This window comes from Scomber japonicus, chromosome 1 (genome assembly GCF_027409825.1).
Source record: "Scomber japonicus isolate fScoJap1 chromosome 1, fScoJap1.pri, whole genome shotgun sequence".
Taxonomy (NCBI): Eukaryota; Metazoa; Chordata; class Actinopteri; order Scombriformes; family Scombridae; genus Scomber; species Scomber japonicus.
Window position 1 is genome coordinate 36,419,518 of NC_070578.1, and position 12,012 is coordinate 36,431,529.

General features: G+C 44.8%; 1 protein-coding gene across 1 annotated transcript in view; it reads right to left on the reverse strand.

Annotated features, from left to right (window-relative positions):
- Window positions 1-12,012, reverse strand: part of ppip5k1a (diphosphoinositol pentakisphosphate kinase 1a) — a 36,971-nt gene that overhangs the window by 8,548 nt on the left and 16,411 nt on the right. The window contains 10 exon segments of the mRNA XM_053324551.1: window positions 462-512; window positions 514-538; window positions 1,582-1,668; window positions 3,237-3,288; window positions 3,291-3,337; window positions 3,994-4,115; window positions 4,688-4,849; window positions 5,476-5,577; window positions 9,006-9,160; window positions 11,924-12,009. Of these exon segments, the coding sequence (XP_053180526.1) occupies window positions 462-512; window positions 514-538; window positions 1,582-1,668; window positions 3,237-3,288; window positions 3,291-3,337; window positions 3,994-4,115; window positions 4,688-4,849; window positions 5,476-5,577; window positions 9,006-9,160; window positions 11,924-12,009 (889 nt within the window).

A 12,012-nucleotide genomic window follows, 5' to 3' on the forward strand; every position in this document is an offset into this window, starting at 1 on the left:
GCTTCACAAACTGTGTTTCAATATTTCTGTGTTCAGGATCTGAAGATTAGCATAAACCCGCCCCTGCTGCTGTAGAGGTATAAATACATTCAGCGTAAACTACTACTACTACAGTCTACAGTTAGCCAGTTAGCTGAGCTAACCGCCGAACTAGCAGCTGAGTTAGCCGCCGAGCTAGCAGCTGAGTTAGCCGCCGAGCTAACCGCCGTGTTAGCAGCTGAGCTAGGAGCCGAGTTTAGCCGCCGAGCTAGCAGCTGAGTTAGCAGCAGAAAGCTCTCAGACGTAGTGTCCATGTTTCTGGTAGAGGTGGTGACTTTGATTGAGAGGTGACACTTGGTAGGGGGGCGGGGCTTCAGCGAACTCGGCGGCCACGCCCACAGCGTTTGGGAGCAGAGAAAGAGGCTGAGAACAGTGAACACCACCATTAACACACACACATAAATATAAAAAGGTTGTGTTACCTGCAGTTGTTTTGGCTTCTTCAGCTTTAATTTCCCAGTTTTGTACCCTCCCATATTTTTCAAATAGATCAAAGAACCTGAATGAATCAAAACCACAAAAAACACTTCAATTAATCAAAAAGTTTTATTTGAGGACATGAGCCACAATTTTAAGACATGGATATTTCTTTTTCTTTTTTTTCCCTTTTTTTTTTAACCAGTTAAAGTAAAAGTAAAGAAAAAGTTAAGGTAAGAAAAATATTCACATAGGTACTAGATATTAGTAGTATTCATTGTATTATTATTATCATTAAGAGGAAGAGTTACTGGGATTGATGCAATGTTGAATTAGTAATATTTAGTTAATAATTAGTAATAAATATTTAGTAGCTTATTTAATTATGAATTCCTGTTGAAAATGTGATGACCAGCTCATTTATCTGTAAATGTCAGCTGTTATTTTATTGTATTATTTTATGCTGTGGGTGATATGAGCTCTATGCAGAACCTTTTAAAAGGCAGGGATGTCAAACATGAGGCCCGTGGGGCGAGATCCGGCCCGCCGAGGGGTCCAATCCAGCCCACCTTCCTTATTCCTCCCTTCCTTCCATCTTCCCTTCCTTCCTTTCTGTCTTATTTTCCTTCCTTCCTTCCTTCCTTCCTTCCATCTGTCCTTCTGTCCTTGCTTCTTTCCTTCCTTCCTTCCTTCCATCTGTCCTTGCTTCTTTTTCTTCCTTCCATCTGTCCTCGCTTCATTCATTCCTTCTCCTCTTATTTTCCTTCATTCATTCCTTCCTGTCTTATTTTCCTTCCTTCATTTCTTCCTGTCTTATCTTCCTTCCTTCCTTCCTGTCTTATCTTCCTTCCTTCCTGTCTTGTCTTCCTTCCTTCCTTCCTGTATTGTCTTCCTTCCTTCCTTCCTTCCATCTTTTAATGATCTGGCCCACGTGAGATTAAACTGGGCTGTATGTGGGCCCTTGAATGAAAATGAGTTTTGACCCCCCTGGGTTAGGGTTACTCATATATACAAAGGGGTTAAAAAAAAAATCAGTCATTGAAATAAAAGAGAGGGAGAGAGAGGGAGAGAGAGGGAGAGAGGGAGAGAGAGAGAGAGAGAGAGAGAGAGAGAGAGAGAACGTACAATGGGTTGCGAACTTCCATCTTCATCTTCTGTTTGGGTGTTCTGTCTCCGTGTCGGATGACGGCGATGACGCAGCGTAGCTCCATCCTGAAAAAAGGTGAATACACACACACACACACACACACACACACACACACACACACACACACACACACACACACACACCACACACACACCTCTCATTAATGGGACTCTAAAATAAAACAAGACATTTATAAATAGTCATGTGTTCATATTGTTGTTCCTTTTTAAACTCTTGTTCTCTCTCTCTCTCAAACATCCGGCCCACCGTGGGGTCTGATCTGCCCACTTTCCTCCCTTCCTTACATCTTCCCTTCCTTCTTTCACGTCTTCTTTTTCTTCCTTCCTTTTCTGTCTTATTTTCCTTCCTTCCTTCCTTCCTTCTCTTTATTCCTGTCTACTCTTCCTTTCTTCCTTCCATCATTCCTTCCTTTTTTCCTTCTTTCCTTCTTTTCCTTTCCTTCCTTCCATCTTCCTTCCTGTCTTCTTTTTCTTCCTTCCTTCTTTCATGTCTTCTTTTTCTTCCTTCCTTCCTGTCTACTCTTCCTTTCTTCCTTCCTTCCTTCCTTCCTTATGGTCAAAAAGCCAAATTTAAATGAAAATTAAACCTCATTCTTTGATTTAATGCCTTTTATCCTCAGGTCAATTTTAACATGTGGGGGGGGATGAGTTTAAACACAATTTAATATTTATATCAGGTAACTTTAAATCTATTTTATTGACACTGTTTATCCTTATTGAAGTGTCTTAAGTATCTTTTTGAGCTTCTAACTCCTTTTAAATAAACAACCGTCTACCTGTGATCCCTTTAAGTTCATGTTTACCTTCTCATTGAGTCATTTGAGCCTGAAGGGGAGAAAGCTTCTCATATTTCACAAGAGAATAAACACTAACTTTAAGAAAAACTGGTTTGAAATGCATATTATAGTATCTGTTAACCCAGAGGTGTCAAACTCATTTTCATTCAAGGGCCACATACAGACCAATCTGATCTCATGTGGGCCGGATCATTTAAAAAGATGGGAGGGAAAGAAGGAAGGAAGGAAGGGAAATAAGAAGGGAAGGAAGGAAAGAGAGGCAAAAGGAAGGAGGGAAGAAAGGTAGGAAGGGACAGAAGGAAGAAAGGGAGGAAGGACAGAAGGGAAGAAAGGGAAGAAGGGACAGAAGGAAGAAAGGGAAGAAGGACAGATGGAAGGAAGAAAGGAAGGAAGGAACAAAGAAAGGATAAAAGGAAGTAGGAAGGACAGATGGAAGGAAGGAAAAGAACACAGGAAGGAAAGTGGGCCGGATTGCACCCCCTTGGCGGGCCGGTTCTGGCACACGGGGCCGCATGTTTGACACCCCTGTGTTAACCCCTTTAAAAAAAGCAGTGTTTGCAGTTTTAATCCAGGTGTACGCTGATGATCTCACCACAGTAAGTAAAGTTTATTTCTAAAAGCACATTTAAACATTTAAACACAGCTTAAACAAACCAAATGCTGAACACAAGGAAAAATAATTATAATAGGTTGGAAGGTAAAAATTACAGTAATACACATGATGAGTGCAGTGAATTCACTTTCCACTGAAGACATATTGCTCAACTGGGTTTTTTTTTTTTTTTTTGCATTTCACTTCCTACTGCTGTGACTCACATGGTCCCTGATGTGGTGGGAACAATGGGAATATCTTCAGCCTCAGTGGGATGGACCAGGGGATCTGAAACTGAGGAGCCAGCTCACGCATCACGATGTTCCTGAAGGGAGGAAGGGAGGAAGGAAGGAAGGAAAGACAGATTGAAGGAAAGAGGAAGGGAGGAAGGACAGAAGGAAGGAAGGAAGGAAGGAAAGACAGAAGGAAGGAAGGAAGGAAGGAAGGAAGAAAAGACAGAAAGAAGGAAGGAAGAAAAGAAGGAAAGACAGAAGGAAGGAAGGAAGGAAGGAAGGAAGGAAAGACAGCAGGATGGAAGGAAGGAAAGACAGAAGGATGGAAGGAAGGAAAGACAGAAGGAAGGAAGGAAGAAAGGAAAGACAGATTGAAGGAAAGAGGAAGGGAGGAAGGACAGAAGGAAGGAAGGAAGGAAAGACAGAAGGAAGGAAAGACAGAAGGAAGGAAGGAAGGAAGGAAGGAAAGACAGAAGGAAGGAAGGAAGGAAAGACAGAAGGAAGGAAGGAAGGAAGGAAGGAAAGACAGATGGAAGAAAGGAAGGAAGGAAGGAAGGAAAGACCGATGGCAGGAAAGAAAGAAGGAAGAAAGGAAGGAAGGAAGGAAGGAAGGAAGGAAGGAAGAAAAGACAGATGGAAGGAAGGAAGGAAGGGAGGAAAGAAGGAAGGAATTTAAATAAATAAATAAATAAATAAATAAATATGAAAATGATCCAATAAAGATGAAATATGTTTCAAAGAAAGTTACCCGAGGATCTTGGCACAGTCGTCGTAGTACTTCATCGAGTTCTTCACAAAACTAAAACCGTTGACGTCGCACACATACGAGTGTCCGTTGGCTCGGAGAAGGTCGAAGCCGCACACCGTTTGCTGCGGAGATTAAAACGAGCAGAACAAATCAGTAATGTGAGGGGGAAGAATTTAACTGTGACACAGCCAAGCAGACAAAGAATCAGTAACATGAGGGGGAAGAATTTAACCGTGACACAGCCGAGCAGACGAAAAATCAGTGATGTGAGGGGGAAGAATTTAACTGTGACACAGCCGAGCAGACGAAAAATCAGTAATGTGAAGGGGAAGAATTTAACTGTGACACAGCAGAGCAGACGAAAAATCAGTAATGTGAGGGGGAAGAATTTAACTGTGACACAGCCGAGCAGAGAAAAAAATCAGTAATGTGAGGGGGAAGAATTTAACCGTGACACAGCCGAGCAGAGGAAAAATCAGTAATGTGATGGGGAAGAATTTAACTGTGACACAGCAGAGCAGACAAAAAAATCAGTAATGTGAGGGGGAAGAATTTAACTGTGACGCAGCCGAGCAGAGGAAAAATCAGTAACGTGAGGGGGAAAAATTTAACTGTGACACAGCCGAGCAGACAAAAAATCAGTAATGTGAGGGGGAAGTATTTAACCGTGACACAGCCGAGCAGATTAACTCACCTTGAATGCTAAGCAGACTTTACGGGCTACCAGTTTCTCCATGGCGGAGAGCATGACCGGGTAACGGACCTCTTTGCCTTCGCTGTCTCGCTCCACCTTCCCGTCCAAAGCGGGAGATTTTCGGGCCTCGGCGTGAGCGTAGTCCGGCCCTACCGTGTACACCTGAGGACGACAGGAAACACCCACAGCCATAAGACTAAGCTAAGAGTTTTAAAATATATTGTCTAGATCAGGGGTGTCAAACATGAGGTCCGTGGGCCAGAAAAGGCCTGCCAAGGGGTCCAATCTGGCCCACTGTCCTTCCTTCCTGTCTTCTTTTCCTCCTTATTTCCTTCTTTTCCTCCTCCTTTCCTTATTACCTTCCTTCCTGTCTTCTTTTCCTCCTCCTTTCCTTATTTCCTCCTTCATCCCTTCCTTATTTCCTCCTTCTTTCCTTCTTTTCCTCCCTTCCTTCTTATTTCCTTCTTTTCCTCCCTTCCTCATTTCCTTCTTTTCCTCCTCCCTTCCTCATTTCCTTCTTTTCCTCCCTTCCATCCTCCTTTCCTTCCTCCCTTCCTTATTTCCTTCCTTTCCACCCTTCCTTATTTCCTTCTTTTCCTCCCTTCCCTCCTCCTTTCCTTCCTCCGTTCCTCATTTCCTTCTTTTCTTCCTCCCTTCCTTCTTTTCTTCCTTCCTTCCTTGTTACTGATCTGGCCCCCATCAGATCACATTGGGCTGTACTATATGTGGCCCTTTAATGAAAACGAGTTTGACACCGCTGGTCTAGATGGTCGCTATGGATACCCCACCTTCACATCGGTGCCGTCCGTTGGCATGAACTCTTCGTAGATGTACGAGCCGGTCTTCCTCACGTTGCTCTCTGGTGAGTACACACTGCTCCGACTCCCAATCTACACAATTAAAGAGAGAGATGAGTAAAAAAAGAAAAGAAAAGGTATCAACATCAAAACTTGAATCCATTAGTTTAAACTGTTTAGTCTCTTTAACCTTTGTGTCGTCCTCCTGGGTCAAATTGACCCCGTCTGTTTTGATTGTTCCTTCTTTCCTCCCTTCTTTCTTTCTTTCTTTCCTTCCTTCCTTCCTCTTTTCCTTTCTTCCTTTCTGCCTCCTTTCCTTTCTTCCTTCCTCCCTCCTTTCCTTTCTTCCTTCCTCCCTCCCTCCTTTCCTTCCTTCCTTCCTCCCTCCCTCCTTCCTTCCTCCTTTCCTTCCTCCTTCCTTTCCTTCATTCCTTCTTCCTCCCTTCCATCCTTCCTCCCTCCTTTCCTCCCTTCCTCCTTTCCTTCCTTCCTTCCTCTCTCCTTTCCTTCCTTCCTCTCTCTCTCCTTTCCTTCCTTTCTCCTTTCCTTCCTTTCTCCCTTCCTTCCTCTCTCTCTCTCCTTTCCTTCCTTCCTTCCTCCCTTCCTCCTTTCCTTCCTTCTTTCTTCCTTTCCTTCCTTCCTTTCTCCTTTCCTTCTTTCTCCCTTCCTGCCTCCCTCCCTCCTTTCCTTCATTCCTTCTTCCATCCTTCCTCCCTCCCTCCCTCCTACCTTCCTTCTTCCTTCCCTCCCTTCCTTCCTTCCTCCTCCTTTCCTTCATTCATTCCTCTCTCCTTTCCTTCATTCCTTCCTCCCTCCCTCCCTTCTGCCTCCCTCCCTCCTTCCCTTCATTCCTTCTTCCTCCCTTCCATCCTGCCTCCCTCCCTTCTTTCTTTCCTTCCTCCCTCCCTCCCTTCCTTCCTTCCTTCCTTGACTGGAGGACAACAGGAGGGTTAAGAAGCATCACAGTCAGAACAAAGCAAACAGCAGCTACGTGCTTGGCGGCTGATTTATGATGATGATGCGTCTCTGGAGCAGCAACAGCAACTCGTGTACCTCGTGTTTCGAGTGTTTTACGAGGGGTCTGGTGGTCTAAGTGCTGCTGCAAGATTAACACCTGTTGTGTTCTTCTCTGTTTGACTTGATTAACTGTCGCCATTTATTACTTTAAAAAGATAAAAAGGAGGAGGGGGGGTTGTACATTCGAAATCAAAATGTCAAGACCAAGACCTTGTAACCCTTTTCCTAAATATAAACCTGAGAGCTGTTAACTTCAGGAACATGAGTGCACTTGGTTCAAAGCAGTATAATTACAGTAGTTTGTAACTCTATAACTTGGTGGTGTGTTAAATAGATCAGTTTGTTCTCGCTGCATAAACACGTCATAGAATAACCTGCAGCGTTTACCTCATTAAATACAAGACCTTACAAACCTTTTTAAAACCACTCTGGTTAAAACAACTGGTACCAAAGTGGTAAAAGATAGTAGATCCTAAATGCAGATATAGTCTATTAGGATATTAATTAAAAAAACAAAACAAAGTGGAAATTATTAACCTTCCTTTCGTCCTCCCAGGTCAAATTGACCCCGTCTGTGTTGACTGTTCCTTCCTTCCTTATTTCCTTTCTTCCTTCCTTTAATCTGTCCTACCTTCCTCCCTCCCTCTTTCCCTTTCTGCCTCCCTCCTTCCTTTCCTTTCCTTTCCTCCCTTCCTTCTTCCCTTCCATCTTCCTCTGTTCCTTCCATCTGTCCTTCCTTCTTTCCCATGTCCTTCTTTCCTCCCTTCCTTTTTCCCTTCTCTTTCCTTTCCTCCCTTTCATCCTCCTTCCTTCTTTCCTTTCCTCCCTTCCTCCTTTCCATCCTCCTTTCCTTCCTTCTTCCTCCCTTCCTTTCTTCTGTCTTTCCTTCCTTCCTTCTTCCTCCCTTCCTTCATCCCTCCTTGCTCCATCCCTCCTTGCTCCCTCCCTCCATTCCTTCCTCCATTCCTTCCTTCTTCCTCCCTCCCTCCCTTTCCTTCCTTGACTCGAGGACAACAGGAGGGTTATACAGCTTGCATCAGTCTCACTTGTATTTTAGAGATGTTCAATGTCTTCTGAACCTTTGTAAATTAACAAACCGATTGACGTTCCCTCATCTTCTGGTAAGTCAGCATTTGGTGCGTAGTCAAGCGGACCGAGACCACCTCTTTTTGGAGTTCTCGGTCCGCTTGATTTAGTGCACATCCGAGTGTGATTGATGATTTCACACCAACGAAAACTAACCGAACTAAGAGCTTTTGGTCCAAATGAACTGTTCAGTTCGCACCAACTGCTGCTGCCCTTAGGGCGCTTTCACAAAAGCTCTTAGTTTAGTCCGTTTTCGTTGGTGTGAAAGCATCAATCGAATGTGCCCTAAATCAAGCGGACCGAGACCACCTCCGCTTGACTCCGCACCAAATGCCGACCTACCGGAAGATGAAGGAACGTCAATCAGACCAACTTTGATTCGTTTGCAGGTGTGAACGCGGACCACACCGCAGCCTGTATGCTATATAGTAACTATTTTACTGCCTGGTGCGGACCAAATAATCAAACTAGTGGAGTGAAAGCGCCCTTAGATGCTTTTTTAAGGAGTCCACATTATTCGAGGACCTCAAAAGCTTATTGGGAGACTATTCCAAAGCTTTGGGGCTGCAGACTAGAGGGCATACATACATAGTAACTATTTTACTGCCTGGTGCGACCTAATAATCCAACTAGTGGTGTGAAAGCACCTTAAAAACCATCGGTAGGTAGTTTGTGGTATTTCATGCTTTAACTTGACTCTGTATATTTTATCTGGTGTCTTTATTTGTATTTATCTTGATTTTATATGATTGTGTTTGATTTTAATTATTTTGAATGTGAAGCACTTTGTGACTGTTGTCTTTTAAAATGCGCTGTATGTTTAACCCTCCTGTTGTCCTCAGGTCGAGGGAGGGAGGGAGGAAGGAAGGAAGGGAAGTAGTAAGGAAGGAGGGAGGAAGGGAGGGAGGAAGGAAGGAGGGAGAAAGGAAAGGAGTTAGGAAGGGAGTAAGGAGGGAGGGAGTAAGGAAGGAAGGAGTAAGGAAGGAAGGAAGGGAGTAAGAAGGGAGGAAGGAAGGAGTAAGGAAGGAGGGAGAAAGGAAAGGAGGTATGAATGAAGGAAGGGAGTAAGGAGGGAGGAAGGAAGGAAGGAAGGGAGGAAGGAGGGAGGGAGGGAGAAAGGAAAGGAGTGAGGAAGGAAGGAAGAAGAGCAAAGAAAGAGGGAAGGAGGGGAAGAAAGAAGGAAAAATTAAAGAAAGAGGAAGGAAAGAAGGAACAGTCAAAAGGAGACGGGATCAATTTGACCCGGGAGGACGACAGGAGGGTTAAATAAACTTTAATGGGACAATTCAAAAGATGCTGCCGGTGATTCTTTTCAACTGAAGTAGCATCTTGGTTTTACGATATTTATAACCTAACTGACTTTGTGGTTTGATGGGAGGAGATTTAGGATAAATAAAAAAAAATTAAAAAAAAAAAACCTTTCTGAAGAGGCGCTGGCTGCCCCCTCCAGCAGAGGTGGGGTAGTAGATGTAGACGTTGTGGTCCTCGGCACAGACGGGTTTCTCAACAAAAGGCTTCTGGAATATTTCTCCGTTCACCTCCACGTGGTCCTCTCCTTCCACCAGGTTGCACTCTGACACACACACACACACACACACACACACACACACACACATTTCACTACCCTGCTAATATACACAGATGACGTTCGGCCCCCCCGCTGCTGTTTATTCTCGGGGCCCTGTGAAGCAGCTCTGCACTCTGAACCATGTGACGTCCATCGCTTGTTTCTAAAAAACAGTCATTTACTGTCAAAGGAAAGCCGAGACATAAAACATCTGATCTCTCATCGAGTGGCGGGGACCGACCGGCCCGCCTCGAGGTCACCGTGTAAAAACAGGATTTGAATGCCAGACTCTTCATATCACAGCTCTCAAGTATGGGACACTTGCGACTGCTTCACATTTGATACTATATTTATCCACAAGCTGAAATAAAACCAATGCAGGCTTAAATTAATGGCCTCGGGATGCTGCAGGGAGAGGAGCTTCAGAGCGGAGAGAGTTTTATTAAGACAGAGGGGGGGGGGGGGGGGGATTTGAATTAAATCAGGAAGTGGAGGAAAAGTAACATGTTTATTATCTTTATTTCCTTTTTTATATTAACTGTAAATAAACACCTTCCATCTTTCCTTCCTGTATTCTTTTCCTTCCATCTGTCCTTCCTTCCTTCATTCATTCCTTCCTCCGTCATCTTTCCTTCCGTCCTTCCTCCCTTCCATCTTTCCTTCCTGTATTCTTTTCCTTCCTTCCTCCCTGTCATCTTTCCTTCCTTCCTTGCTCCCTTCCTTCCTCTGTCCTTCCTCCCTGTCATTTTTCCTTCCTGTCTTTTTTCCTTCCTTCCATCTGTCCTTCCTCCCTTCCTTCCATCTTTCCTTCCTTCATTCCTTCCTCCCTGTCATCTTTCCTTCCTTCCTTGCTCCCTTCCTTCCATGTGTCCTTCCTCCCTTCCATCTTTCCTTCCTTAATTCCTTCCTCCCTGTCATCTTTCCTTCCTTGCTCCCTTCCTTCCATCTGTCCTTCCTCCCTTCCTCTCAAGTATGGGACACTTGCGGCTGCTTCACATTTGATACTATATTTATCCACAAGCTGAAATAAAACCAATGCAGGCTTAAATTAATGGCCTCGGGATGCTGCAGGGAGAGGAGCTTCAGAGCTGAGAGAGTTTTATTAAGATGGGGGGGGGGTGGGGGGGGGGGGATCTGAATTAAATCAGGAAGTGGAGGAAAAGTAACATGTTTATTATCTTTATTTCCTTTTTTATATTAACTGTAAATAAACACCTTCCATCTTTCCTTTCTGTATTCTTTTCCTTCCATCTGTCCTTCCTTCCTTCATTCATTCATTCCTTCCTCCGTCATCTTTCCTTCCGTCCTTCCTCCCTTCCATCTTTCCTTCCTGTATTCTTTTCCTTCCTTCCTCCCTGTCATCTTTCCTTCCTTCCTTGCTCCCTTCCTTCCATCTGTCCTTCCTTCCTTCATTCCTTCCTCCGTCATCTTTCCTTCCGTCCTTCCTCCCTTCCATCTTTCCTTCCTGTATTCTTTTCCTTTCTTCCTCCCTGTCATCTTTCCTTCCTTCCTTGCTCCCTTCCTTCCTCTGTCCTTCCTCCCTGTCATTTTTCCTTCCTGTCTTTTTTCCTTCCTTCCATCTGTCCTTCCTTCCTTCCATCTGTCCTTCCTCCCTTCCTTCCATCTTTCCTTCCTGTATTCTTTTCCTTCCTTCCTTCCACCTTTCCTTCCTTCATTCCTTCCTCCCTGTCATCTTTCCTTCCTCCCTTCCATCTTTCCTTCCTTAATTCCTTCCTCCCTGTCATCTTTCCTTCCTTGCTCCCTTCCTTCCATCTGTCCTTCCTCCCTTCCTCTCAAGTATGGGACACTTGCGGCTGCTTCACATTTGATACTATATTTATCCACAAGCTGAAATAAAACCAATGCAGGCTTAAATTAATGGCCTCGGGATGCTGCAGGGAGAGGAGCTTCAGAGCGGAGAGAGTTTTATTAAGACAGGGGGGGGAGGGGGGGGTGGGGGAGGAAGGAAGGAAGGAGAAAGGGAGGGAAGGAAAGGAGGAAGGAAGGAAAGGAGGGAAGGAAAGGAGGAAGGAAGAAAGGAAGGAAGGAAGGAAGGAAAGGAGGGAGGAAGGAAGAAGGAAGAAGGAAGGAAAGGAGGGAGAGAGGAAGGCGGGAAGGAGGGAGAGAGGAAGGAAAGGAGGAAGGAAGGAAGGAAGGAGAAAGGAAAGGAGGAAGGAAGGAAAGAAGGAAGGAAGGAAGGGAGGAAGGAAGAAGGAAGGAAAGGAGGGAGAGAGGAAGGCGGGAAGGAGGGAGGGAAGGAAAGGAGGAAGGAAGGAATGAAGGAGAAAGGAAAGGAGGAAGAAAGAAGGAAGGAAAGGAGGGAGAGAGGAAGGCGGGAAGGAGGGAGGGAAGGAAAGGAGGAAGGAAGGAAGGAAGGAGAAAGGAAAGGAGGAAGGAAGGAAGGAAGGAGAAAGGACAGGAGGGAGGAAGAAAGAAGGAAGGAAAAGAGGGAGAGAGGAAGGCGGGAAGCAGGGAGGGAAGGAAAGGAGGAAGAAAGAAGGAAGGAAAGGAGGGAGAGAGGAAGGCGGGAAGGAAGGAAGGAATGAATGAAGGAAGGAGGAAGAAAGAAGGAAGGAAAGGAGGGAGAGAGGAAGGCGGGAAGGAAGGAATGAATGAATGAAGGAAGGAAGGAAGGAAAGGAGGGAGGGAGGAAAGAAGGCAGGAAGGAGGGAGGAAAAGTAACATGCTTATTATCTTTATTTCTCATTTTATGTTAACTGTAAATTAAAAACTAAAAGAAGATATATGGATTATCGATAGCAGACTGACCATCTGGTTTATCTGGGTCACGGTTCAGCACAGCATAGCGCGGTAGATCGATCCCTTCCTCCTGCAGGATGCGGTACACCTCTCTCCTG